This window comes from Archocentrus centrarchus, chromosome 24 (genome assembly GCF_007364275.1).
Source record: "Archocentrus centrarchus isolate MPI-CPG fArcCen1 chromosome 24, fArcCen1, whole genome shotgun sequence".
In the NCBI taxonomy this organism is placed as follows: Eukaryota; Metazoa; Chordata; class Actinopteri; order Cichliformes; family Cichlidae; genus Archocentrus; species Archocentrus centrarchus.
In genome coordinates, this window is record NC_044369.1 from 10,536,794 (window position 1) to 10,564,323 (window position 27,530).

The following is a 27,530-nucleotide window of genomic DNA, read 5'->3' on the forward strand; positions in this document are numbered from 1 at the left end:
TTCATGCATTATATTCAAGCTTTGAAAAACCTGCCATAGCTACATGGACGTACATTCAATAATCCCTGCAATAGAGAATTTAGTGCTTTACCCTTTTCTTTGAAAAAATTAGTTGTGGTTTTCAGTTTGTTCTTCAGGGTTTCTGCCTCTGTACTTCAAACTTGATGTCCCTGAAGTTTTACTTACCTTAAACTACACCATTTGCCAGTTTTTATTAGAATAACCTAATTTTTGTTTTTTAGCAGAATATTGTGTAGTTATTTTATGTTTAGTCATACTGCTGATAGATGACATTCGATTACATCTAGTGTATTATCATTTATCGTAATAAGCCTTAAAAAAGATCAAAATTGATCTTATGGGCTCAAGTCTTAAATACACCACTTGCCAATTTTTCTTCCTAGAACATAAAGAAAACACATTTTAAGACCTTAGTTATGACTTAAACATACAAAAAGATTAAAAATCAAGTAATATACATCAGAAGGTGATAAAAATGGAAAAAACAACCCCAACATGAACATTTATGTAAAGACTTTATTTGTTTGCTTTTCTTGAATCAAAGCCCCTTTATACCTACAGCAAATAAAAATCATGATATTTTGGTACAATGGAAAAAAGTCAAGCAAAAAAATAAAAATATACAGTGTATACAAGTGTAAAAGCAGTAATCACCAGTACAGTTTAAACTATGTTGAGAAGAGCTGAGACAACTCTTCCAAGAGTCCAGTCTGAAGGTTGCCTTCAGCATTCCCTTTTTTCAAAAAGTACATACAGAAAAGCTGCGACACTAACGTCCTCTCTGTGGAACGATTCAATATGACAAAAAGAAAGTGAAATCAAAAGGCCAAATGGGTGGTGGCAGTCAGCCTCTCACAAAGGCATCAGAACAACGCCAAATAAATATCGACACGGCAGTGAAGAGGCCACGGGTGGAGCCACAGAGGGGCCTCAGACATGAAGGCAGCAGGGGGCCCTCCAAACTCTGGGAGCAACAGCAAACGTCAATGCCACTAACTGATGCCTGAGGCAGAGAATCCACATAGAGGCGATATGGCACAGCTAGGAGAAAAGTCCAACTAGACCCAGTGAGGACCTGGATTAGCTTGCAGTAAATGATACTCCATTTGAGCACCGACCTCAGGAAACATCTATAACAGGAAAAGAGGAATAAATGATTACACATTATGAGCTGGCAGAACAGGAACTGTTCTCACTGAGACAGTTTATAAAGTCTAAGTTACTAGACTTTTACAAGAGTTCAGCTAAAAATGTTTGCACTAACAATTTAACGAATGTGATGCAGCATGTGAAAACCAAGCTAAAGTCCAACATTTGTTTTGTTACTTTATTTTTCAAACATTTTAATGTGAAAGGTCAAACTGTGTCCGTTCTTTAACGGTGCAGAAAGATAAACAGTCATTTTAGCTTGCTTGCAAACAATTAAACTTCTGCTAAAAACTTAGAGCCCAGAAATGACAGGCTTAATTAAAAAAAAACAAACAAACTGATGACAAAATGACTGATTTGGAGGTGGTCCAAAAACACGCATTGCTGACAGGGAAGTAGCAGAGTGCCCTCTGGTGGACAAACTATGCAAATTCTACAAAAAAAAAAAAAAAAAAAAAAAAAAAAAAGTTCAATAAACTACATTTTTCATACATAGTTTTGAGAAAAAGTTAATAAATACTGGAATGTCCAGATCTTCCTGACTGTGTCACTGCTTTACTGGGTTTTTTTTTGCAGCGAGTGGCTGTATGTCAGCTGTGACCCCATTCTGGAAAGATGAATGGGCACTAACATGCAGCCTGGTTCTGGCAAAGGTCTCTTCCCGTTAAAGGTGAGTTCTTCCTTCCCAGTGTTGCCAAGTGCTTGCTTATACGAGATCATCTGATTGTTGGGGTTCTGTCTTTGCTTTACAATATAAAAACATCATGAACTGGCTTAACCTTGTCCATTAGACTGTTCAAATTTGATTGTTTCCTGATTGCTTAGACTGGTTGATTAGGCTAATTCCTTTCTCTTGTTTAAACAACTAGTAAATTAGTTACTACAACCATCCCTACTAAAAACCTGGTCAAAGTTGAACAATTAGGTTTTATCACAGTAGGGAGGAAATATTACTTTTTCTACACTACTGAACACTGACGATAACAAACCCAACAGTCTACAGCTCCACCTTCACGCCTACGCCACTTTATTTACACACACAAAAACTGAGTGCAGTGTGCGAAACAGTTTATTACCATTTTCACTGTCATTACCAGATCCTTATTTATCCTACTTACATATTTTTTTCTTCTAATTTCTATTTTTTATTGGTATTTATTATGTCGGCACCTGGAGGATTGCTCCAACAAAATGTCATTGTTTTGTGCAGTGACAATAAAGATATTTTATCTCTTATCTAAAAACATACTGTTAACGCCAAATAAAATGCCATGTCTACCAATAGATTTTCATTCACGGTGGCCTGACTCAAGAGGCTTTTTGCAGCACAAGTTTGGAAGGCTGCACTCTCAGTGTACTGCAGGAAATACTTTATTTTAGACAGTTCACTCTCACATCATTACACTTCCATTACCAGCTACTGTTATTTGTAAAGCTGAGCCAGCTCTGACAGCAGGACACAGTCTGCTGTGAAAATGTAAATATGCACTGAGCCTCTGCGTAACTGCTGATAAAGCATAAATATACAGAGAGGATTTCAGAAATTATAGATTTGAAGCCAGGTTCTGATCAGAGCTCTGCTATCAAAAACATGTTCCCTGTCATTTTATATTACCCATTAACTACTTCTTATGCACTGTACGTCCAGGAGGCAAATTATGTAGCTATCACTAATGGGCTAGAAATATTTAACAGTTAAAAACAAACAAACAAACAAACAAACAAAAAAAAACACACTCACAGCTTGCAGGCTGCTCTCCAAACCTTCGCATCAGTTGGTCATGGGTGAACTTGACAAAAGCATCGTATTGCTCTGTTGGAATAAATAAAACATTAAAACTCAGTGTGGATTACTACCAAATTAACATAACATTAAATTAAAAAAAACATACCTGCAAGCTTTGTCGTCAGTATCTCGTCATACTCCTCACGGATTTTGTCCTCTCGCTCCTTCAGTAGTCTTTCACAGATCATCCCAACTTGTCTGAGGGAAAACAAAGGCTGTTCTTTCCTGGCGGGAGATGAGGCACCTGAGGAAGTACCTGTTATGAGAGTAGTTATTGCACATTTAATTAAAAACAAATTCAAAACAACTACAAGCAAAATACAGCCCCAAGGGTCAGCCTGCAGAATCCTAAAACAAAAAAGAAATAATTGACAGCTTTAAGCTAACAAATCGAGGCCCCGCTTCAAACAAATCAAAAGCGCCATGGTCAGTCTTGCATTACAGCGTGCATTAATTTGATATCTCTGCACCATGAATCAAATATTTCTGCTGCCAACCAAACAACCAAGGACTCTTAAATGTGGCTCTATTTTTTCAAATGTTTGATTATAACAAGAGTTTGGATTAACAAGCTGCAAAGCATTACTTGTTAATTTTAAGACCACCCTATAACAATGTGGGCATGGTGACAAATGTGCTGCCCTCACATACTCCATCAACGTGTGCACACTCGCTTAGCTGAGAGATTGTGTCCTGCTGCACAGACAGCAACAAAGTACTGACACATTCATAATTAATGCAATGCAGTCTCAGCAGTTGGTGAAACAGTCGTGACCTCTAATCCACCGATTTGTGTTACTGGACACAAAATTAATATAAATATTTTTCATCTTTTTCTAAAATTTAAAAAGGATGAAAAAGTCCACATTTGGAGGCTGACGGGCTCCATGGAGGAGTAAACCATTTCGCTGCTGACACCAGAGGCCACAGTTTGAGTCATGCCAGACAGATGACAGATTTTTACTCATTTTTAATATATTAATTACCATTAAAATACACACACTTGATTAGATTCATAAACACATTACTGTTTTGTTTTCCTTCAAATGACAGTGACACCTCCCCACTGAGGATTCTGGCAAAAATATGTCTTGCAGACATTAGATACATTTTCTATTGAAAGAAATTACTTAACAAAAATTGTGCTTACCCATGCAAAAAAAAAAAGTCCTTTTGTGTGCATAAACTACGGCTGCAACGATTCATCGATTAACTCGATTAAATCGATTCTAAAAATTTATCGACACAAATTTACTGTGTCGATGCTTCGTTTAAACTCTGCAGCGCTCAGCTGTCTCGGTGTAAGCGGCGCTCCTCACTAGCATTAGCAGCATTAGTGCTGACGTTTTTTTGTGGGTTTATTGGGGGCTGGCAAACCAACATAGAACTGCATTACCGCCACCTACTGGACTGGAGTGTGAATCACTCACGTATACACAAGCACACATTCTAAAAAGCTCTCCGTCGCTGCGATGGATTTCATTTAACACAGAGTGGATCATCACTAGAGTTGCCACCTGTCTCCTAAAATACAGAACCCCGTATGTTACGGGACTCCGTGGAATACGGCTCCGTAACATGCCGTGTTCCGTACTTTACGAGATGGGTGGCAACTGTCGCTGACATGCATTTCCACGCCTCCACTGCTCTCTGTGTGTCTGTGTGTGTTGTGCTCGCTGAGAATTTCAGCTGCTATTTTTGTCTTTACTTCAGCTGTAGCTACCAGAACTGGTTTGCTAGCGAGCGCGGGCCATTAGCACTAGCGATGGTTCGGTACCGGAAGGCCCGCCCCCCAGGACCGAGGGGCTCCTTCAAAATATTTTTTATACTTTAATCCCTTATTAGTGACTAAATATAGACCTGCAGTAGAAACGTATTTTCGAGAATGCTTGTGAATACAAAGCATTACACCATTACTCACACATGCGCCATGGCTCCCGCAGCTTCTAGTTTTTCAAAACACTCATAGCAGGCAGCGGTTTTAACTGCGCAAGCGCAAAGAGGCGAAGCTGTGACGGTGAGCTCAAGTAGTGAAAAAGGAAACATTTTTCCAGCGTCCAAAACAGCAGCTTTTTCTTTTAGTAACCACCATTAAATCTGTGAAACAGCTGGAGGTCCTTCATCAAGCACCTGATCAGCAAGTGTTAAGGTGAAGAAAAGAGAACTTTGTAGCTGCTCCATTCACCGCTGTTTGTTCACAGGCGAAAAACTGCAGTACGGAAGTTAAAATATGCAGATAAACTGTTAATAAAAAAAAGTATTTCTTATCCGATTACTCGATTAATCGCTGGAATAATCGATAGAATACTCGATTACTAAAATAATCGTTTTATGCAGCCCTAGCATAAACACAAACAATTATTGCAAATTACTTTAAGTATTTCAGGATTTGTTATGACACCAGCTAATTAATAACACATTAGGTACTAGTGGACTACTTCAGAAAACACAGCTGTGCAGTAAGCATAAAGTAGTCCAGTAAAGGTACTGCATTTCCCAACTATTGACGTTTATGGGTTTTATATACAGATTTCTTGGTGGCGGTCTTCAGACTCTGGGTTAGGTTCTCTTTGTTAAACACCACTACAGCAGGACAACAGTTTTACTCCATTATAAGCAGAACTTTTTTTCTACAAGGCTGTTTCAATCCTGTGACAGGTAGGAACTGAAAATTCCTTGTAGACAAAAGGGTTGTAAATTTACAGTTTAAAAGATCCAAGAATGCTTTCTTATTTTGGCACTGATCAATGAGAACTATTGTAAGAATTATTATTATTATTTTTTTTTTTTGGGGGGGGGCTAACAGCTAATGCTGTTATTTGCTAAATAAAAGGCAATTTATGTTACTATTAAAACAAGCCATCACTAACCATCATTGTGGCATGTCTTAATAAAAGTTTTAGTGAAATAGTCAAAAATAAAGAACTACCCCTTGTCTTTCCCCACTGCCTGATGACAGAGACCCCCATGGAAACCCCTAATGTATGGAAGTAGTATCATGCATGTGTCCCACTGCCACTTCCTTATAGACTTAACAGCACTATTAACTCTGTAGAGTGCTAGTACAGCAAATATGGTTCTCAACTCTGGTTTAAGTCAGTGTAATTTTAAGACCCAGAGGGTCTCTACCATCTGTAGACTCCAATGACTGATGTACACTCCCAGCTGGGGAGAAAAACCCCTCATAATCAAAAGAAAGCATAAGGAAGGAATTTCATCTGTTACTAACCCTCTTTTTGGAGTCACCTCAGGCACGGGGATTTTCCAATATGAAAGCAATGTCATACAAAACATTAAAGCAGTGAAAAAAGTGGGTATTTAGAAAAATGAGAAATGAGAAAAATCACAGTTCTACCAATCACTCACACTAAGCTCATCCTCGCTCTAAGCAACTGACAGCAGTTTACATTACCCTTTAAACTCTGAGCTCAATCAGGAAGTTGATGGATTAGAGGAAAACAAGCCAAATAGCCTATTTAAAAACAACCCACGTGTAGCTACCTGGTAAGGCAGATCCACCAGGAATGTTCTGCAGGTCCAGAGGACAGCAGCCTTCAGCCTGCTGGAAAGCACTGTCCAGGTGTCGCCGTTTCTGCAGCCGCTTGTACTCCTGTTTAATATTGTGTAGAATTTGCTCTGAAACAGAAGAAGCATTAACTGAGATCGTCACACAAATATGTATACAGACAGAGTCACTTACAATATTCAGACATTTAATATGGTGTTATTTTAGTTGCATATCCCGACTTCGACAATTAAACATACTGAATCAATAATTAAATCAGTTAAACTGTTAGAGATGATTCATTTTATATCAGATCCCCAAATTGATACTAAGCAAATACTTCATAAAACCATAAAACTTCAATGTAAGTCGAATTTATATCAAAACTACAACCACAAGCTGAGCTAATAACAATGCTCGCTGAACTTTCCATGATCATGTTTGGAACTTCACATCATATACACCACTCTGTAAATGTGGCATACTAAAAATATATCAAACTAGAGAGCCGTGAAATCAAATGTAGAGTTCATTTCTTACCCGTGGTAAGTCTGGATGACACTTCCCCGAAAGGCGATGGCTCCATACGCAAATATTTCTGCGGCGAAGACACCGGAGACATGACCGGGGCACATCTCCTTCTTTTGGGGGAAGCCGGGCTCATTAACGGATCAAAGTCCAGACTCCTTTTCAGAGTCGCTCCACAGGCCATCGCGTTCAATTATGTTAAACAATTAAAGCCAGGAAACTTCAAAATTCCTCGTTATCCGAGAAAGCCGCCGGCCTGGGCCCCGGTCTATGCCGCGTATGCTAGCTAGCGTTAGCTAGGTCGATCGGTAGAAGCCTTTCCGGGCTGCAGACAAATACGGATTTTTTTCGTCTTTCGTTGTCTTCCACTGATAAATCTCAAAACGTTTACGTTAACGAATATATTTCACCGTAACCGGAATAAAATAACGTACCAAAAACGTCGTATTTAATCAGATGATGACAGATTTCACCACATCAGCCCTGAACATTGACGGCAACAATCCTGACAAGCCTACCTTTTATTAGTTTGCTTTTATTCGGTAATGCGCATGCGCAAGAATACACTCTTATGCAGGTATTTGTAGTTTTTATATGAATTTACGTCCATTTAGTTTAAAATCTTGAAAACTACATTTCCCGAAAGCATAGAAAACGTACTCTTTTTAAATTTGTTTTGTTTGTTAACGAAACACCTCAAACCCACGGCGAAGTTTCAGTTTCATGTAAAACTCTAGGACAAAATAGCAGATGCAACTTTTTAAAAAAGCGTTTTTATGCATTTGTACCAAAGACTCGACATTAACTGTTTGTTCGGTAGCTTAGAAACCATTCAAAATACATATTTAAAAGGATTTATTCGAAGAAAATATTTACTTTAATAATTACTGTTTCATTCTAACTTGTCTAACTTAAATGATTAGGTATTAACAATATATGTTTAAATTAAATGGTTAAAATGCAGCTCCAAAACGAGACGAAATAAGGTTTAATGTTATTTGTCAGGACGTGTGTTGTTTATCTTGCATGCATTATATAATTGCATTTAAAAGGGGGTAACTGAGAATGTGCCCCAGAGAAAAACGAGGCACTGACTTAAAGGTGCTTTAAGTGGTCCAAAATGCTGCTGCCAGGCTAGTTAAAGGATCCCCTAAGTGGTCTCATTTGACATCTATCTTGTCATCTCTGCAATGGCTTCCCATAAAGTTCAGATTCCAGTTTAAGATCTTGGTGATCACTTTCAGAGCTCTGCATGGTCAAATGCCTGAATACATTAGTGAGCTCTTACACCCATACATAACGCACAGACTGCTGAGGTTTTCTCACCAAAATCTGTTAGTGGTCCCACACTCTAGGCTAAAAACTAAGGGAGACTGTGCTTTTGAGGTTGCAGCTCCTAAATTGTGGAATGCACTACCATCACACCTGAGATCTGTGGACTCTATTGAATCATTTAAAGAACAGCTCAAGACTCATTTGTACAGGCTTGCTTTTAACTAGTGGTTTGTGTGTGTTTTATTGTGTATCACTGTTTTCTTTTAATTGCTGTAAAGCGCTTTGTGATTTTATCTAGAAAGGTGTTATATAAATACATTTTACTTACTTACTTACTTATATTGTAAGGTAAAGACCTTTCAGTATTAGAAAGAAATCCCAACAATTAGAGGACCCGCTGTGAGGAAGCACTTGGTGACAGTGGGGAGGAAGAACTCCCTTTTAACAAGAAGAAATCTCCAGCAGGACCAGGCTGAGGGAGGGGCAGCCATCCACCACAAGTGGTTTGGGTGTGAGGGGAAAAAGAAAAGAACAGAGAGACAGGACAGAAGGCAGGCAGACTATGGAAGAAAGCCAGAGTTTAATAATTACTAATAATTATTAAATGCCGTAGTGATATATAAACACAAGTCAAAAGAGGTGAGTGAAGAAGAACTGTTCAGTGCATCATAGAAAACATCCCTTAGATCAGTGATTCTCAAATCCAGGCCTCATGGCCCAGCGTCCTGCAGGTTTTAGATGCATCCCTGAGCCAACACACCTGAGTCAAATATAGATTTCATTAGCAGGACTCTGACTGTATACTGAGGAGGTGATTCAGCCAATTGATTCAGGTGTGTTGGATCAGGGACACATCTAAAACCTGCAGGACACTGGGCCACGAGGCCTGGATTTGAGAATCACTGCCTTAGATGGTTCAGGGTTACCTGATCCAATCCTAACTATAAGTTTTATCAAAGTGGAAAGTTTTGAATCTAATTTTAAAAGTAGAGAGGGTGTCTGTCTCCCAAATCCAAACTGGGAGCTGGTTCCACAGGAGAGGGGCCTGATGGTTGAAAGCTCTGCCTCCCATTCTACTTTTAAAAAGTCTATGAAGCACAAGTAAGCCTGAGCGCAAAATGCTCTGTTAGGATAATTAGGTACTATGAATTCTTTAAGATATGGTCAAGTTAAAGCTTTTAAAAAAAAAAAAAAAAAAATGCATGTGGAACATTATATTGGACTGCTTGGTAAAAACCAAATCCACAAATGCAAACTGAATTCTCCCAAATTGCTTCTTATTTCTGAGATTATATGGATGCTCTAAAATGAAATAACCAAAAGTATAGTCCTTTCATTTCTAAGTATCAGCTTGCAAAAGGCTACCTCTCAGAAATGTGGTTTTAGTTTCAAAATAATCTTTGACCTCTTGCACACATACACTGAAGACATTTCCCATCCATCACTTCCTCAGCAACCTCTATACACTTATACTGTGCATGAACTGTACAACAGGATATGTTAGTTACGTTTATTTTATCACTTCTTCCTTCTGCCATTGCTTTGTGCTGCTATAAGGCTGACTGGACTCACGAACAATTATTATTCTTATTTAGGTCTGCTGTAAGTCCCACAGGGTGTAGAAATGACCTATTTTCAGGAATGTTAATAGATGCTTGTTGGTTGGAGGACTTGTTGTGTAATCAGCAATCTAATATGTAAAGAAGAGAAAAATTAATTGTCTGACAATTAAAGGCTCTGATAAATTTTCTGTCATTTGACAAGTTTATTAACCAGGAAACAAAACTCTTAGGAATTGCTTTCAGCCACATAGGTAAGAGGGTCCTTCCTTAGTTTGAACCCAGGACCCTTTTGCTGTGGGTAGAAGTGCTAACCACTGAGCCACTGTGCTGCCTGTAGGCTAATAGAAACCTATTATAAGATTTCTTTATGTATGCAGCCTCATGGCTTTTTTTAAAGACTGAATCATCTACATTAAACAAAATCTCGTGGACAGCTGTGTGAACAGATGTTTCAATTTCCCTCTTCATGTAAGCCAAGAGATAAAAAGAGCAGAGCAGATGTTGCTGTCAGAGGATGCAGCAGCAGCTGCCGATTTGCAATTTGTCACTTTTGGGGCTGTGATACGTAACCATAACAAAGCTAAAAATCCAGCAGGAGGAATGCCCTCTCTCTTCAGAAAGGCTGACAATATAAGATTCTTCCACAAGGGGGCACTGAAACATCAGAGATGCTTAGGAGCTCAGCACTTGGCTTTCTCAGCGTATGGTCCTCTTGAACCAGTGGATAGATTAGGCAAAATGTGCTGTTTTCTATCATTAATTAATCAATCAAACAAACTGCAGGCAAAGTGTCCACCAGCTGCGACTTTATTCAAAGGTTTGAGAACAGCAATACTAAAAACACTTGACTGATTGTGATTTTTAAAGTCACAGATTCCTCATTATGCCACCAATGTACAGAAGCCACTTGACAGTTGACATTTTGATCTTCAATACTCAAAATTACAAGAGGCAGCAAAGCATACTGATAAACAGCTGTCTGGATAAGTTTACACCAAGATAAATGTCTACAGAACAATTGTGCTGTGAGATTTCTAGATTAAAAGTACTATATCACCTATTAGAAAAATCACATCTCTTGAGCTTCTTTTTGTAAGGTCAGTTGTCAATGCTCCACAGAACGCATACACAGAAACTCTCATTCAAGTTACCAGCTAACGAAAAGATCTTAGTTTCTTTGTATTCATAAGTAAAAAAACAAAACAAAACAAAAGCAGACATATTTTTTTTAATGTTGAGTTACGCCAAAACTACTTCACTAGCCCTGTGCATGGGTTGCTTTCCAAAATGATGCCCCACTGCAACAGTAGCACTAAAACACCTCACTGCAATGATCAAAAGGCTCAGGACTGGAAACATATCACCAAGTTACAAGGTATCACACACATACAAGGCTGAATCCAGTAAATTCATACATTTGATGAAAGCAGCTAGAGTCATTCTCTTACAGTAGTGACCAGCACACTGCATCCAAATTCGGTTTGGAGCTTTCAAGCTTCAAACAAAAGCTTGGTGTTATTGTTGTCTTGGCTGTGTAGCTGAATGAGTCAATCTGAACACTTTATTTTGCAAGAAAACACTGTACAGTTGTTAGGCATACATTTGAACAAAGACAGGTTACTCTGAGGGTGTAACAGCCGGCGAGAAACGGACATCAGAGACAGTCACTGTGCCGCAGAAGATGCCATTTCAGATTTCACGATATCAAAAGCTGTGAATCTATTTACCTTAGAGTTTACTTCATTATGGTGATAATGTTTTCTTTCCTGGAGTGCGAACCGCCTCTCGTTTCTCAAAAAACTCTTCACAAGTTTGCCACTCACTGAGTGTTGTCAAAAGTACAAAAGTAACATGTTAAATGGCAATGACAGTTTGCATCAATTAAACTCTCTTTTTTTCTATTTGCTTATAGAAATGTCGCTATGCAACATGGACATGAAGCCTGTAGAAAGTCAAGGCGAGAGGATTTCTTATTTTTTTTTATGGTGCAAGACACGTGTTAAAGTCTAAATGATACAATAAAACATCTCTACTAAAAAATGTCAGTAGCCCCTTATCCCATAAATGAAATATTGTTTTCAAAACCTGAATTCACAGTACAAAAATATAATATGCCTTCACTAATTGGATATCATGAAGTCTATGGTAAACAGCAGACTTATGATAGTCTTTAATGATCCCTTCCGGTTATGAGTCCTTTACATGACCTTGCGATACCATTTGGCACTTTGGCACACTATGTACTCATACACAAACGTAAATTATGCAACCACTAAAGCATCTAAGTGAGGATGTAAGTTGACACTTTCAGGAGAGGAATGCCTAACTTCTGCTTTCTTTTGTGGAATGGCATTGTTTGGGGGAGGATGACATTTACAGTTTTTCCCATCGTGGCCAATTAGACAGCTTCTGCAGAAGTTTCAGTTGACACAGACATCGTTACTTTGGCTATTTTCACAGTGGTCTTCACGCAACTCTCTGCAGCCCTGTTGGCAGAAATGTGAATATTTCTGTTCTGGCAGTCCGACTCGAGACTATTGTCCAACTGCTGTGCACTGCCCCTGCAGGCGTTGCAGGAGCTGAGGAAGGCGTGCCGCAGGTCCTTGCTCCTCAAGGCATAGATGATTGGGTTGACAGTGGAGTTGAGCAGGCAGAGCATGCTGCAAAACGCAAACACTGTTTTGATGTCATCATCCATCTTCCAGAAGAGGTCATAAACCATGATGGCAAGCAACGGGCCCCAGCAGATGACCAGCACCACCAGGATAAGCACCAGGGTCTTGGCCAGACGGATGTCCATGCGTGCCTGATCAGGGCGTGTGGTCTGCACTTTGGTCCCATCTGCTGAATAGACAACAAGACTCTTCTGGGAGGCGCGGCTCAGCATGCGGACAGCATGGTGGTGAGCTTTCCACAGGATATATATGTAGGCGTAGATAATGAAAATAAGCAGCACGCTGGTTACACCGATCCAGAACATCAGGTAGTTCTCATCAATGAGGGGGAATATGTCTGAGCAAACAGAATTGAGACGCTTACAGTTCCATCCCAGCAGAGGTAGCACTGCGATGACAATGGAGATGGTCCACATCATACAGAAGGCTATGACAGCCTTGGTCCGTGTCACAATGCGCCTGTAGGCGAGAGGCCGGTGAATGGAGATGTAGCGGTCAATAGCAGTGAGGAAAAGGCTCCCAACTGACGCCGTGAATGATGCTGTGACTCCACCCAGCTTGAAGAGAAAAACATTGGGGCTGTCCTTCCTATGGAAAACATGAAAGTCCAAAAAGCTGTAGACAAAGATGACACTGCCCAGCAGGTCAGCTACGGCAAGACTGCCGATGAAGTGGTAGGATGGCCGACAGCGGAGGGTGCGGGACTGCAGGATGACGCAGAGCACCACCAGGTTCTCCAGAACTGTGAAGGTACCCAGAGTCAGGGACATCACAGCCACAGCCAGTTGCTGGCTAGGAGTCAGGATCATGAAACACTCCATGTCCATAAAGTTCTCCCCACACTGTATATTAGTCTCATCTCTGAGTGTACTCCTGTTGCCAAACAAGTCTGTGGCATTGGTGGGGTAGAATTGGATGCCTTTGAGGATGAGCTCCTCATCTGGAGGTACTTTGTTTGGGAAAGAGTTACTGCGGAAAGCAGATAACGGCTTCTGCAGAGAGAAACTGCCCTTGAAGTCTACATTGCTGACAGCGTCGTCATAGTTAGCGTCGTTGGAGCCCAGATACTGTAAACCAGATGTAATAGTCCGAAAGGTGGTGTCTGCCACACCATCCAGCACAGATTTCATGGCTGTGTCTGAGGGTAATACTGCAGTGTAAGATGTCTGGAAAACCTACAAATTAATGAAAAACATTTCAGACATATTTTTTTGAAAATCTACGAAAATAAAAGCCATAATCAATAACAAGTTTGCGGCAATGCGTACACCTCAGATGCAGAAATTCCTCTAAGATGGATAACCTTCACAGACTTCAAATTTTCCACTGCAGATATCTGAAAGTCTGTGCAGTTCATCATGTGCTTTTTTCATACATTTTACTGAGTCCGTGGATTGGGCATGAACCACATAGTAGCTCATGTTTTTAGTAATGTTGTTTTTTTTAACTTATGAACATAACATAGTCATTCATCACTGGGCTCTTACTTTTCAATAATAACAACAAGAACAACGAAAAACAGATCTTCTTCTCTTAGAGGCTGGGAGCATTATCTTCCAGATAATGCAAAACAAAATATTATACCATCACAAATTTGGACAGTCTAACTTACTAGAAGAGATAAAAAATAACATAATAATAGTTATTATTATTAAATAACTTAAATATATAGTTATTTAACATTTTGTCTATACCCATATAGGAATTATATTAACCTTCGTTCTAGTGCAAATAATCCGGAGTCTGTACATAAAAAACAGGAAAACCAACACTTTGATGGTAGGACAAACAATAAAAAGCTTTCGAAGTACTAATATAATTCTTAATGCAACGCTTAAAGGAGAAAAGTGCTGATTTTTACCTTACATAATTTCCCCAAGTGCACAGAATCGCCCTTTTTCACCGCGCGTTAGTCCAAGTCAGAAACGCATCCTCCAACCAACCCAGATCTTACATAAAAGGAAAGACAACCAGCGAGAACCTATTTAGAAGGAAATCGTCACTTTTATCATAATAATTAGTTTGTTTTTCAAATTCTCTGTGTAAGTTCAGTTTTTCTGCAGAAGTGTCGCGTCGCGCTTGGAGTGCGCTCCTTCTTTGTGGAAACAGGTTGCTGCTCCTGCTCCCCCTGCTGCTGCTGCTGCTACTGCCTGTGCCGCCTTCAGCGTCTCTCCAATCTGTTTCTCTCTGTCTTCACACTTATGAAGCGTAGCTTCCACAAAGCCCGGTCACGTGTTTGCATACCGCGTTATCTGCCCAACCCATGAAGCTGTCAAGTGCGGTGCAGGGGAACAAGGGAGACGACAGAGGATTCTTATTATTTTATTTATTTATTTTTTTAAAGAAAAGAAAAGAAAAGAAGAAGATTTGATTTGAATTCCCAAAGCTCCTCTTTGCAGAGGATGTTCTCGGGCAAAGATCCAGCATCACCACAGCACAACAAATGGATAAAGAGCAGCTTAGAAGAAGCTTTTTGTCCTCTTAATTCACGATGTTATTGTGAGCACAGTCGTTTACATTATGCAGAAACAAATAGCTGCACGTTTCAGTTGCCTTGAGTAGGCTTAACTTTAATTTTAATGTTTTCAAAGGCAGATAGAGATTGCAGACTTCATTGCTAGTCAGTCCATGTTTGTTTATTCTGTGAATAATTAACCATATATTTTATTGGCTCTAACTGTTGAACCCCATCATCCTCACATATCCAGCTGTCTGCTTTCCAAATATTTTTAATGCAAAACGACCACTTCTGGATTCTAATTTGAATAAAAATGCAAAAGAAAAGTAAGCTTTAGTTGCACTTACTGTTAAAACACTGTTAATTCACAAGTGCTGATCAGTGATGATTCATGCACATTTTTTTTTCTTCTTTTTTGTACACTTCAGATTTGCTCCAGTGTCTCTTCGCATCTGGACAGGCCGACTAGTTATCAGCACATTCAATCAAATTACTCACCAACAAATTAAGAGTCAGATCCTGTTATGAATCACAATAACAAAGCCGTGGCCTGTGCTTGGCCTTAATAAATACAGATTCAGTTCACTGATTATGAACGATCTCATTTCCATTTATTCAGACATTTTAGTGATGTTTTCTTCTCTGCACATGGCTTTAGGCCAACACAATGGCAGAATTAGTGGTGCAGGCCAAGGAGGCAGGAGATGATAGCAGTAATGTTGCAGATAAAATCAGAATAGATGCATTAAAATGGGACATTTGTCGGTCACAGACTGCTTCAGCAGACCATAAAACAACCTTGTGGCTCTTTGGGACTGAAATTAGACTGTGCCTCTGTCATCATCACAGGTGTAATTATTAATATTGCTCAGCCATGGCTGCCAGTGATGTCTGAAGTGAACAAAGTGTACCGTTTCACAAAGTGTGAATTCATTTATTTTCATGAGGAGGAAAATCACAGAAATGCCAAGAAGAACTTAGATCTTCTTTTGGTAAAATGAGGTCAGGTTGTTAGTATCAGCAGCTGGCTTGTAAATCTTCTCCAGACTAATTCTCAATAATCTGTAGAAAAACTACAGAAAGAACACATTATTTACAGTCATGACTGGTCAGACTAGATAAAGATAAGATCTGAGCTTTACATACTGATCGAAACCCGAGAGAAGACCAAAATTAAAGCCCTCTTCCTCCTCTGTTGATAACTGATAAGCTACCAGACTAACTGGCAGATAAATGCCTTGTTCTAGGAAACATCAAAGCAGTGCAAGGAGAGAAACACTGGTTCACTTCCTCTGTTCTGGGTTTCTCAGCTTGTACACAAGCTTGAGGTAATGATCTTCCAGTTTTTTGTCTCCCTCTAAAAGGAGAATGGCTTCCTCAGATGCACTTTCACTGCTAAAGAGCCTCCGACTGTGATGTTGCAGTACATCCCGTGTGCTTCTGTTTTGATCATATGCTGTAGTTCGCCTTTTCACTACATCTTTTTGTTCACTTCTTTGCTGTATTTCCTTAATTTTAATATCTGCAGAAGTAGTTTCATGCAATTAAATTTAAATGCATAGAAACATTGCCTGGCAGGTGTACTTATTAATTGCAAATTGCATAAAGCTGCGACCTTTATAATGGATTATTTTGAGTTTATGTATGAGCATCACTGCAATGCCCATATTGTGAGCAGTATTAGTTTTTTATTACTGATGCCTTTATTCACTGAAACCAATGCTCACAAATAGAAAATAATAGACAACATAGTGTTTGGCTTCTCATTGGTGTTGAAAACCAAAGACTCCAGCCTATAGGACCACCACTGACTAGGGCACAGTTGTGCTTTGAACAAAATATTATTATTAACTGAAATGTTAATGTTCAAGAGGGGTAATGTTTTTCATCTTCAATAGTAAAGATTAAAATGCACTAAATACAGGTAAATTCAATCCAGTTCAATGCAATTTTGTTTATACTGTACCAAATTACAACAACAGTCGCCTTAAGGCACTATATATTGTAAGGTAAAGACCCTACAGTAATAGAGAGTAAATAGACTTGTATTTATACAGTACTTCTACTTTTACTCTGAATTCAATGCACTTTCTACTACAAGATGCATTCACCTATTACCACAGAGTGACAGAGTGTTTTTATTCTTTACACTTCGCTTTACCTCCTGAGCCACAGGCACCCAAAATACCCTGTCCTTTGAGCCAGAATCAAACCAGCAACCCAAAGATGTCTTTTGTGATCCCTCTGCTCCACCAACTGAGGCAGCTGATACTCAGTGTCATTAACTGTGTGGCCATTCTTAAAGTATCAGACAAACTGAAATGTTAGCCTGAGGGTAGTGCTAGATAAAAGGCTGGGAAAGATACAGGCTGGATGGAAGACATGAATATCTGTATCTATATTTGTGGGACCCTGAATGTCAGTAACAAAAAATTTACATTGGTTTGTGGACTAGGCTCATGTTTTGGCTGTAAGATTTGGGCATCTTAACATGGATAATTATTCCTGCTTATGAATAATCAGAATCTGTAAGGGGACTTTTGCTACAGGAAGCTTTCTAGCTTCTGTTTGTAATTTGTGTTCCACTAACCATCAAATTTAAGCACACTTCGGTTACATTCAGATTAAGCATTTATTCATCAGCGTGTTTCTTTATTCAAATACATTTATTAAAAATGTATTTGAATTTGTAAACAATGGCCAGCTGACAGAAACTGAAATCCTGCACTGGCTTTGGCTACATGTGCAAGCCCTAAAAACTGGTCCAGAGAAGTCAACAAACTGGCTGACAGGTTTCTAGATGGATGGGAACCATTTCGCTTTTGGAGACATCTTTATGAGGAACTGAATGCCACTTCAACAGGTGCATCAGCAGCAGCTTTTCTTTTAGTATTTAAATGGTAAGTTTCATTTAAGATGGAGCTAGCATGCTGAAATGTGCAGGTTTTTCCTCCTTTTACACATAATCTCTATAGAACTCACCTTTAAGCATCAACAGCTATTTGATTGTTGACTGGAATCAATTGAATGCCACATGTTTCTGTTTTTACAGCCTGTCACACATGTGCAACAATACTAACTGCCTTTTTATGTGGAATTCAACATGTGTGAATATAACATACCTCCACCAGTGCGGTGCAGTTTTGCTCTAAATATATAAACAACACAAAATGTTCCAGCAAAAATGTCTAACATGCGAATTTCATCAGTTTATTATTCTCGTCCCAATCTCTGAGACTTTGTAATATCCACCACATGGACCAGTTAGACTTTAGGAAGCAGGGTGGTTTGCCAAACTGACGGGTGTACTGTGACAGTTTTCTCTGACTTGGTTGGCATGCTAACCTGTGAGTGAGCAATGAGTGATGGCTGAAGCAAAGCTCACGGCCATCTGCGTTTCAGTTGTGGTACATAACATTTTGTCCTCCAGTGACTCACTTTGAGTCCATGAACCAGAGACAGAGCTAAGGGGGAAATAAAAAAAACAGTCAGAGGAAGGAAGTCTTACCAGCTGTAATTTAACTAACTGATTGCTATTCACTGCTAAATGACAGACTTCCCAGTTTATGTACATTTACATCCACTGAAGCCTATTAACAAGTGTATGTAGAAAACAACCTTCTTAGTCAGAATTCATTTTGAAATGAATTTTGTCACCAAATGCATACAGTCATTATTTCAACATTAAAGTGCATAAACAGCTGTCTACATTATAATATAGGCCGCAAACAGTTATTCATGTAAACATTAATGTGCATATAATAAAAAGCTGTTGTAGTTTTGTAGGGTTGGTGGTAAGCACCCCTGAAGGTGTGCTGTACTATCTGGCACCAAGATGTTAGCAACAGATCCTTTAAATCCTGTAGGTTGTGAGGTTGGCCCTCATAGATGTGACTTGTTTATCCAGCACATCCCACAGATGCTCAATTGGAATTGGATCTGGGGAATTTGGAGGCCAGGACAGCACCTCAAACTCGTTGTTGTGCTCCTCAAACCATTCTTGAACCATTTTTGCTTTATGGCAGTTCATATTATCCTGCTGAAAGAGGCCACAGCCATCAGAGAATACTGTTTCCATGAAGGGGTGTACATGGTCTGCAACAGTGCTTAGGTAGGTGGTACATGTCAAACTAAGATCCATATGGATGGCAGGACACAAGGTTTCCCAGCAGAACATTGCCCAAAGCATCACACTGCCTCTGCCAGCTTGCCTTCTTCCCATAATGCATCCTGGTGCCAGGTGTTCTCCAGGTAAGCGACACACACACCCGGCCATCCACATGATGTAAAAAAAAAAAAAAAAATGTGATTCATCAAACGAGGCCACCTTCTTCCATTGCCCCTTGGTCCAGCACTGATGCACATGTACCCACTGTTGGCACTTTCAGTGGGTGACTGGTCAGTGTGGACACCCTGACTGGTCTGCAGTTATGCAACGCCATCCACACATCCACCCAGCATGTCTCAGGCATGTTCAGTAGGAGACATACAGGATCGGGACTAAATGCTGGCCAAAGAAGCGTCTAGAAGTGTTCCTCATCCAAAAAGACCTGCACTACATGAGCAGTATGGAGGCAGGAATTGTCCTCCTGAAACCGTTGCAGGGCAGGGTGCTGCCACAAGAAAGGGACAAGTAAAAGTTGGAGCACCTCATCTTGGTACGTCTGTCTCAGATTTCCCCCTGAACGATCAGATCAGAGATGGTGTTCTCATGGACATGTGAGGCTGCAGAAACAGCTCAGACATGTAAGCCAGCATCCAGCATGCAAATAGCTGGCTTGCTCAGCATCAGTTGCAGCACGGTGGCACTATGGCAATGTTCGGTACACACAGTTTTTTGTTTTCTGACATCACAGGCTTGAGAATGCCATTAAACTGAAGCAATTCTGAGGTGCACTGATGTTTGGTAAACAAATTTCCAATCTCACCACTGAGTAAAACCAATCAAGCAGAACTGGAAAGTGCTCACAGAATAAGTTTGTGTTTTCTAAGAAATGATGCACTGAGAAATAGATTCAAAACAAAGATTGCAAACATATTTTACAACATGGAACAGTTCATCACCTTCCTAAAATAATTTTTTTGACAAAAAATGTTTTGTTTTTGTTTAGATTTTTGCCTAATTCACCATATTTTCTATATTTGGTTCAATTTTTTTGTGTTTTCTGAAAAACCTGAAAAATGACCAAGACCATTATTTTAGGAGGGTATCAATTTCTTTTTTGACTTGCCTCAAAACAGACTGCAGCACACGATTTCTTATTGCTCCTTATGTGCATATCAACTAGTAACTACAAGGTGTATCTAAACTATTGTCTGACAACTCTGACTCAGTTTACTTGGTATATGTATATGAAACACAGTGGGCCTATCTGAGCTGATATGTAATCAAAATAATGTTTGACTGCAATGCAATTTCCCCATTGTGGGATCAATAAAGTATCATCATCATCATCATCATCATCATCATCAAAATAAATTACTTTGGAGCACTTTCACAAAACACACCCAAAATTTCTCTCTTACAAGAGGTTAACAACCAAATAAATAATATCTCAAACTAATGGAATTCTTAATGTGCACATTTCTTACATATTTATCTAAATAAAAAGGATTTGAAATTTTGGTTATATAATATTACACAGGTTCTTGTTGAGAGGCAGATATAATTCAGCCAGGAATTTTGTACCATCTAGACTTCCCGCCCCTTCCCTGCAGGTTGTTCCACATTCAGCGCTTTTTCAGGAAGAAGCTCTAACAGAATATCCCACATGCCTCACTAATAGATCAGTGACAAACTCATCAATATTCAGCAAAAATAGATAAATAAAAAATAAAAACGTCTGTGTCAGGTTCCTGCATTAATCTGAGCCTGGTTTCCTAGTGGTATTCCCCTGATCTGAATCCTAAAATCACAGCTCACAGTCTTTGGTTGCTCATGCTTTTGCTTAAATAGGTGAAACCAGTGAGTAAGGTTATCACATGACATGTGCATGAGTCATCTGAAAGTAGGCCACATGTATACTTCTGCCTTTTTTGCCAGTAAGCAGTCCAAGCAACTTAGAACTCGTTTTTTCTCATGTGGCACTTACTCATCATTCTGTGTAATACACTTAGAAACCTATCAAGACAAATGAGCTGTTGTTTAGTTCCACCATAAATAGATCCAAACCAGCTATAAAATCTGTATGTAAGAGAGCTGCAGCTGCACCATCAGTTCATGATAAATTACAGTTTAGTCCAGTTCTACAGTAATGACCAAACTTCTGCTTATTTATGCAAAACAATAAATAAAACAGTGATGAATAGATGTGATTCGTTTTATAACACTATTTATGGGTTATCTGTCAATGAATCCCATCTGTATCTATTGTGACTGAAGAACAGGCCGTATTCTCTTCACATTATTGGAAGGTGGATGTTTCCATTGTTAGCTCTTCCCCTTTGAGAGGCGCTGTAATTTCAGAAGGACACCACATATTGAAAGGTGTGTTTGTGTTTTTACTGAAGTGATTGTTGTATTTGAAAGCACTTTCACTGTGACCTTGCTTCAAAAACAGACAGCACGCAAAATAAAAGGCTGATAATAGGCAAGAGAACAACTCCTGCATGTTTTTCTTCACATCACAGGTAATGTGTTGAATTTTAAGTCTGGTAATCAATTATTCCTCTCCTTTATGTGTGCCCATGCTTTACAGTTTAAGACTACAAGTATCCACTTTCTTTAAAAAGATTTATGCATTACTACATTAATTTGCTTTTTTTTTTTTTGCCAGGTAGTAGTACACAGGTCTGCTACCCTGAGGCTGAACTGTAGTAACCTTGGAGTACTCTTCATACAGCCTAAGCATCAGCTCAAGGTTTAAATTTGAATAACTAGTGCATACCCATGCCACAGTATTCTTTGACCTGTTTGGTCTGTTGGGCAAACTGATATACTCAATGGGAAAAGTAAAAAAAAAAAAAAGATAAAATAGGTTCAGTAGATATTGTTTACTGAAAATGGGTAATTTTAACCTGTTGCTAGGCATTAAAATTCAGATCTTGTGGAGATAAAATAAATCCTGTTGTTGTGAAATTAAAACAATAGGATACCTTCATTAGGTGTCTGTAGCATAAAGGCTAAAAACAGGTAATTTTATCCTGGTGCTGAGCGGTTGCCAGGCAGTGAGACGGTATCACGATATATCATGGATAATTCAACATTTTTGGAGATAAATTAGCTGTTATTGCCAAGAAATAAAAATATAAGATGCATTTATAAGGTGTTATAGGTATGTAAATGCTAAAAAATTATTATATATAAAATTCTAGTTATTAGGTGGTTGCTAGGCAACACGATGATATCATAATATCTGATGTACAGTTGTGCTCAAAAGTTTACAGTACATACCCCAGCAGAATTTGTGCTTTTTCTGGCCATTTTTCAGAGAATATAAATGATAACACAAAAACATATTTCTTGCAGGTTAATGGTTAGGTGAAGCCACTTATCATCAAACAATTGTGTTTGCCTTTTTAAAAATAATGAGAATAGAAACTACTCAAATAACCCTAATCAGGATTTACATATCCTAATACATAATACTGCGCATTGCCTCCTTTAACATCAATGACAGCTTGAAATCTTTTGTGGTAGCTCTGGATGAGGCGCTTTATTTGCTCAGATGGTAAAGCTGCCCATTCTTCTTGGCAAAATCAGTTCCGGCTGTCTTGCATGAACTGAGATCTCCCAAAAAGTGTCTCAATGCCAAAGTCAGGACACTGAGATGGCCTCTCACCTTTTATCTGCTGTAGCCAATGACAGGCTGACTTGGCCTTGTGTTCTGGATCATTGTCATGTTGACATGTCCAAGTTCGTCTCATATGCAACTTCCAGGATGCTTAGCGCAAATTTTCCTCCAGTATTTTTTGATAACATGCGGCATTCATCTTGCCATCAATTCTGACCAAGTTCCCTGTGCAGCTCGCACATCCCTAAAACATCTATGATCCACCTCTGTGTTTCACAGTAGGGATGGTGTACCTTTCATCACAGACCTTGTTGACTCCTCTCCAAATGTAGCATTTATGGCCAAACTCTTAAATTTTGTTCTCATCACCCCAAATAACTTTATTCTAGAAGTTTTGAGGCTTGTCTCCGTGATGTTTTTCATATTGTAAATGGGCTTCTTTGTGGTATTGGTGCAGTAATGGCTTTCATCTGGCAATTCAGCCATGCAGCCTATTTTTCTTCATGTGCCTCCTTATTGAGCATCTTCAAACAGCCATAGAACTTTTGGGGGGTAGTTTCTGTTGTCATTATGATCTAAAAAAGTTCAAACACAATTATTTGATAGTAACTGGCTTCACCCAACCACTAACCTCAAGTGAAAGAAAAGGTTTTGTGGTATTAGCATATTATCTGAAAAATGGCCAAAAAAAAAAAAATCAAAAATTTTGAAATGTATGTAAACTTTTGAGCACAACTTCAGATAAGAACCTTCAGTGTGCCAGTTTTGGTTGCTCAGGTCCCAATGATCTATGAGGAGTTGATGCAAAAAGATACTGAAAAACAAGCAACATCTGCAACAGACTACATTGTGATTAGTGCTGATTAGCTAATGTTTGCATACTAAATCTCCAAGAAACCTGAGGCTTAAAAACAGTACTGTGCCATGTCATGAACAAACTACACAAACATCATACATCATACTGAAAGCTGTGATTGTGTCCAAGGAGCATCTGCCTGTGATCTCAAATAAGCATTTAGAGCTACCTTACTTTTCAACATGGTTTTAATTTAAATTACGGAATTATGGACTACCTGAAAAAAATTCTACTTTTTAACGCCATAAAATGCTTCACAATTAAGTTCGTTGCAAATACCCTGTCTGGAAAAATGCAAATTTCACTCTGCCCATTTTGTGTGCACCATTTAGCATTTAGTTAAATTGTTGCTATGCAGGCTACAGCCTAAATTTGTCTCTATTAGCAACAGACTCTATATTTGAATGGGAAAAGATTGGGTTTTTTTTTTGTACACCAACAGAGAGTACTACAGAACAATAAAGCATTGCCTTAACACAGTCTGTTCTGTAGTTTGCAATCAGACTTAATCACCAAACAACATACAGTAGTCCTGTGATGTAAACTGTCACCAGTGTTGGACAGTTAGAAATCACTGAAATATAAAATAAACATAACTGTAATGGAGACATTAGGCTATAAGAAAGATTTTGATAAGCTGCTGTGTAAGTTCATTACACTTAGTAACTGAAATGCGATTATAAAGGTGTTAATTGTGAATATATTTTTTAAAAGGTCCTATGTTGAGTAAAACATCCATTCTGTTGCTTTACATCTTTTCCTCATGCAGGAAGGACTTCTGTTGGCACATGCCCCGATGATGCAAGTCATCAAGACCATAAAAGACAAATTCGCTGGTCAGTGACGAACCCATCCTTGGCTGCTCTTTTCAGTGCCATCAAGATGAATACTTTTGCCTAAATTCTAATATCTATTTCAATGTATACCAAAGACTTGATACTATTATCGCAAAACCTATAGCGATGTTGGGCTTCTATTGCTAAGTCTGTCTTTAAGATGCTTTTATTTTAATGTTTATTCATATTCGGTTACTGCAGCACTCACCTTAGATCACAGCTGACTTTTGCTGTTGCACAAACGTTATTTGAGAACTTAAATAAAAAAGGAAAGTTCAAGTGCACCATCAAGTGAAGAACGATGTACATGAAGCACCAACATTTTGAGCATTTTCACTTAAATTAGCATTTTCCTTCATCTGCCAATCAAATCAACGATTTGCTCTAAGTAGCCTGAAGGAATAAGTATGCAAAACACCAACCACACCAAGGCAAATGGACAATATAAACACTGTTTGCTAGTGGTAAAAAAAACAAAAAATGCAAACAGGTTAACCACGTTACTGCATTTCAAAAGTAACTTTCCAAACATTCTCACTATTCTTTGATCAGTCTTTTTTATTCTTGAAGCAGCTTCTTTTGATTGTGACTAAAAAAAACTTCTTCATATTCAAAAGATGAAAACAATAAATGCAGAAAGAAAACCCAGTGGGCTGAAAGTATTTTATTATGTTAGAATATAGGAGGCTTTATGCAGGAAATACAGTATATTGTTTCATTTGTCTTGAACTGGAGTCAAAAGTGGAAGAGAGGCATATTGATAATGGAAACAGCAAACATAAGGCACTTCAAGCAGAAAAAAAATGAATCAGCATTTGTTTATCTTCATGTTCCTGCTTATATGAAATGCAGTGAAGTAAGGACGTCTCACATGGGTGATCACCGCAGTGCTGTGCTGCTGCTGCTGCAGCATGTGGACTGATGATAGCCTCCTGCCTTTTTTGAGCATCCTCATACACATTTTATGAATTTATATGTCAAAACAACTAATGTGGGTGAACACGCTGCACTCTAAGCTGAATATAAGGAACTGGAGAAATGTTCTTAAAGTGAGGCTTCCATCTACTGTGTGTACATCCAGTATTCTTAATGAAAAAGACATGTGTGCTGCTCACAAGAACCAAACTGTACTGTGAGGATTGATGAATGTTAAAGAACATCTTAATTGATCAGAGCATTAAAGATAAATTCTTTTTAAGCAGATTTCTTTTTAGAATCTTATTAAACACTAACAGTTTTTGCATCTATCAATAGTTTCCTTTCTTTATAACACCTATGGTGGGATAGGGGGGTGGGGGTGTTCTGATTGACAGATGTCGCGACACAGGAAGCTGCAGCTGTTTATTAGGCCTCATCTCCGCTAATTAGAGTCACTGAACTGAACCTCTCAATTGTGTTTGTGCTGTTGGTGGCTTTTTAATGGAATTATCTGACAAAAATATATAGCCTGCTGCATGATACAGCCTGTTCAAGAAGGTTGTGCATCAGAATTCTAGTATTGTCCTTGCCCTGGGCTTTTTGCCCAGTGTTTTGAGTTCATGGTAGCTTTTGTAGTTTTGAGTTTTGTATTTTTCCTTTCCGGTTCTGTTTATGAATGTTGGTGCTCATTGTTTTAAGTTTGCTCTGCCTTGCCTATGTCCTCCATGTCTAGTCAAGTCATGTTTCCGTGCACCATGTTCTGCTGTTAAAAACAGTACAGTACTTTAATTTTATAAAGTGCAAAAATGACTGGGTGCTGGTAGAGGAGGTGGCCCATGTGCAGAGGCCTGGGTCTGAATCTGCTCCTAAGCTTTTTACTGTATTTTTCTCCTAGCTTTCCTGTCTTTTCTCCAATGTCCTATACAAGCTAAAAAGCTCAAAAAATAAATTAAAAAAATAAAATTTTGTGATTATTGTGCACATGTGTGAATGTATGTTTCAGGGTGCTTGAAGTCCCTGTGGTTCCCGCATTTCCCTCAGTTGTGTACCTGTACATCATCTTTCACTCACCTGCAGTACAAAGCTCCAGTTTGGTCCTTCGCTCTTCACCAGATCATTGCGTCTCCCAGTGTGACGCCTCATCCCTTGTGCTACCTGTTGTAGCGTACAACAACCTAACCTTTCCCTTTTTGCAGTATTCACTGGGACCTTTGTTATAAAGACTGTTTTTTTACTTGGATTAGAGTTCTTAGTAATCTTAACATGTATGTTCCTCTTTTCTGTTCTTCTGAAAATTGATAAAATCACAAATAGAGAAATATATTTCACAGCTGAGTGTAACAACCCACACTTTCCCCTTCTATTCTGAAATTACTTCCCTCGTTTTTATTGATCTTTGTTTTACTTCTGCCTTTGTTTCTGTGCCCTGCCAATTTCTCTGCCACATCTGTGTCCAATCAGCTAATTACTCATTTGAACATAGCCTTTGTGCTTCTTTTTCTTGCATTCCTCCTGACAGACAATTTTTAGACCATTGCTTTTGCTTATTTACCTGGTTAGTTTCGTATTTTAGACAGTTTTTCCTTTTTTGGACTATACATTTTGCATTCTCCTTTGCTATCTTTTTTGCTTTGTTGACTACCTACTTGTGTGTGATTCCCTAATTATAAATTATTAGACTTTTATCCTGAGTACTGTCTGATTCCTGCCTCTGAGTCTGCTCTTGGTACGAGCCAGTTATACTGAGTAAATTGATGTTGATTACTGTTAAATAATGGAAAGCACAAGAATGAGCTTTGAAACGAAGAAATAGTCTGCATGCTGAATGCTCCCATGGTGACAACAATTTATTACTACCACAAATGTCTGGCAATAACTGATGCTGTTTTGCATTAGAAGCTTTTACTTTGCATATTTTGTGTGATGACTGATTTAAAACTTCAGTTCGACTTATTGCCCTGAAGGGAAAAGTTGTCTACCAACAAAATAAAAGGTTAAGGTTACTTTATTGTCTCCCATAGAAGACAGTGTAGTTTCATTGTAAAGTTTGGTTACCAGGGCATAAAACATGCATTTGAAAAAACAATGTAAATTATCAGCAGCATAAATCATTGCGATTTCAGCTACCGTAAGATCTGCAAAAGTAAAACAAAGAAAAGTACTTTGGCATGCAAAGCTATAATCAAGAAAAAAAAAACTTTCAAGGATATTTGCAGGCACATTTGTAT

General features: G+C 38.7%; 2 protein-coding genes across 3 annotated transcripts; both read right to left on the minus strand.

The window, feature by feature from the left end:
* Positions 1-519: 519 nt before the first annotated feature.
* On the minus strand, positions 520-7,513 carry akirin2 (akirin 2). The gene is made up of 5 exons (XM_030722151.1): positions 7,002-7,513; positions 6,458-6,592; positions 3,063-3,212; positions 2,912-2,983; positions 520-1,151 (listed from the first exon to the last, which is right to left on the minus strand). Exons 1-5 carry the CDS (start codon positions 7,171-7,173, stop codon positions 1,141-1,143), a joined length of 540 nt encoding a protein of 179 aa, XP_030578011.1. The 5' UTR covers positions 7,174-7,513; the 3' UTR covers positions 520-1,140.
* Positions 7,514-10,627: 3,114 nt separating this feature from the next.
* On the minus strand, positions 10,628-14,661 carry cnr1 (cannabinoid receptor 1). Of its 2 annotated transcripts, none has more exons than XM_030721567.1 (2): positions 14,368-14,661; positions 10,628-13,676 (listed from the first exon to the last, which is right to left on the minus strand). In XM_030721567.1, the coding sequence occupies exon 2, from the start codon at positions 13,629-13,631 to the stop codon at positions 12,225-12,227; it is 1,407 nt and encodes a 468-aa protein (XP_030577427.1). In that variant the 5' UTR covers positions 13,632-13,676; positions 14,368-14,661; the 3' UTR covers positions 10,628-12,224. The 2 variants fall into 2 exon arrangements, with proteins under 2 accessions (XP_030577427.1, XP_030577426.1); XM_030721566.1 differs by having other exon boundaries at positions 14,363-14,661.
* Between the last annotated feature and the right edge of the window lie 12,869 nt (positions 14,662-27,530).

Coding starts and splice junctions, on each gene's coding strand:
- cnr1 (XM_030721567.1), bottom strand. CDS start 13,631: ATGAAATCTGTGCTGGATGGTGTGGCAGACACCACCTTTCGGACTATT.
- akirin2 (XM_030722151.1), bottom strand. CDS start 7,173: ATGGCCTGTGGAGCGACTCTGAAAAGGAGTCTGGACTTTGATCCGTTA. Junction 6,593..7,001: donor GTCATCCAGACTTACCACGG/GTAAGAAATGAA, acceptor CTTCTGTTTCAG/AGCAAATTCTACACAATATT. Junction 3,213..6,457: donor TGGTGGATCTGCCTTACCAG/GTAGCTACACGT, acceptor CTCTCATAACAG/GTACTTCCTCAGGTGCCTCA.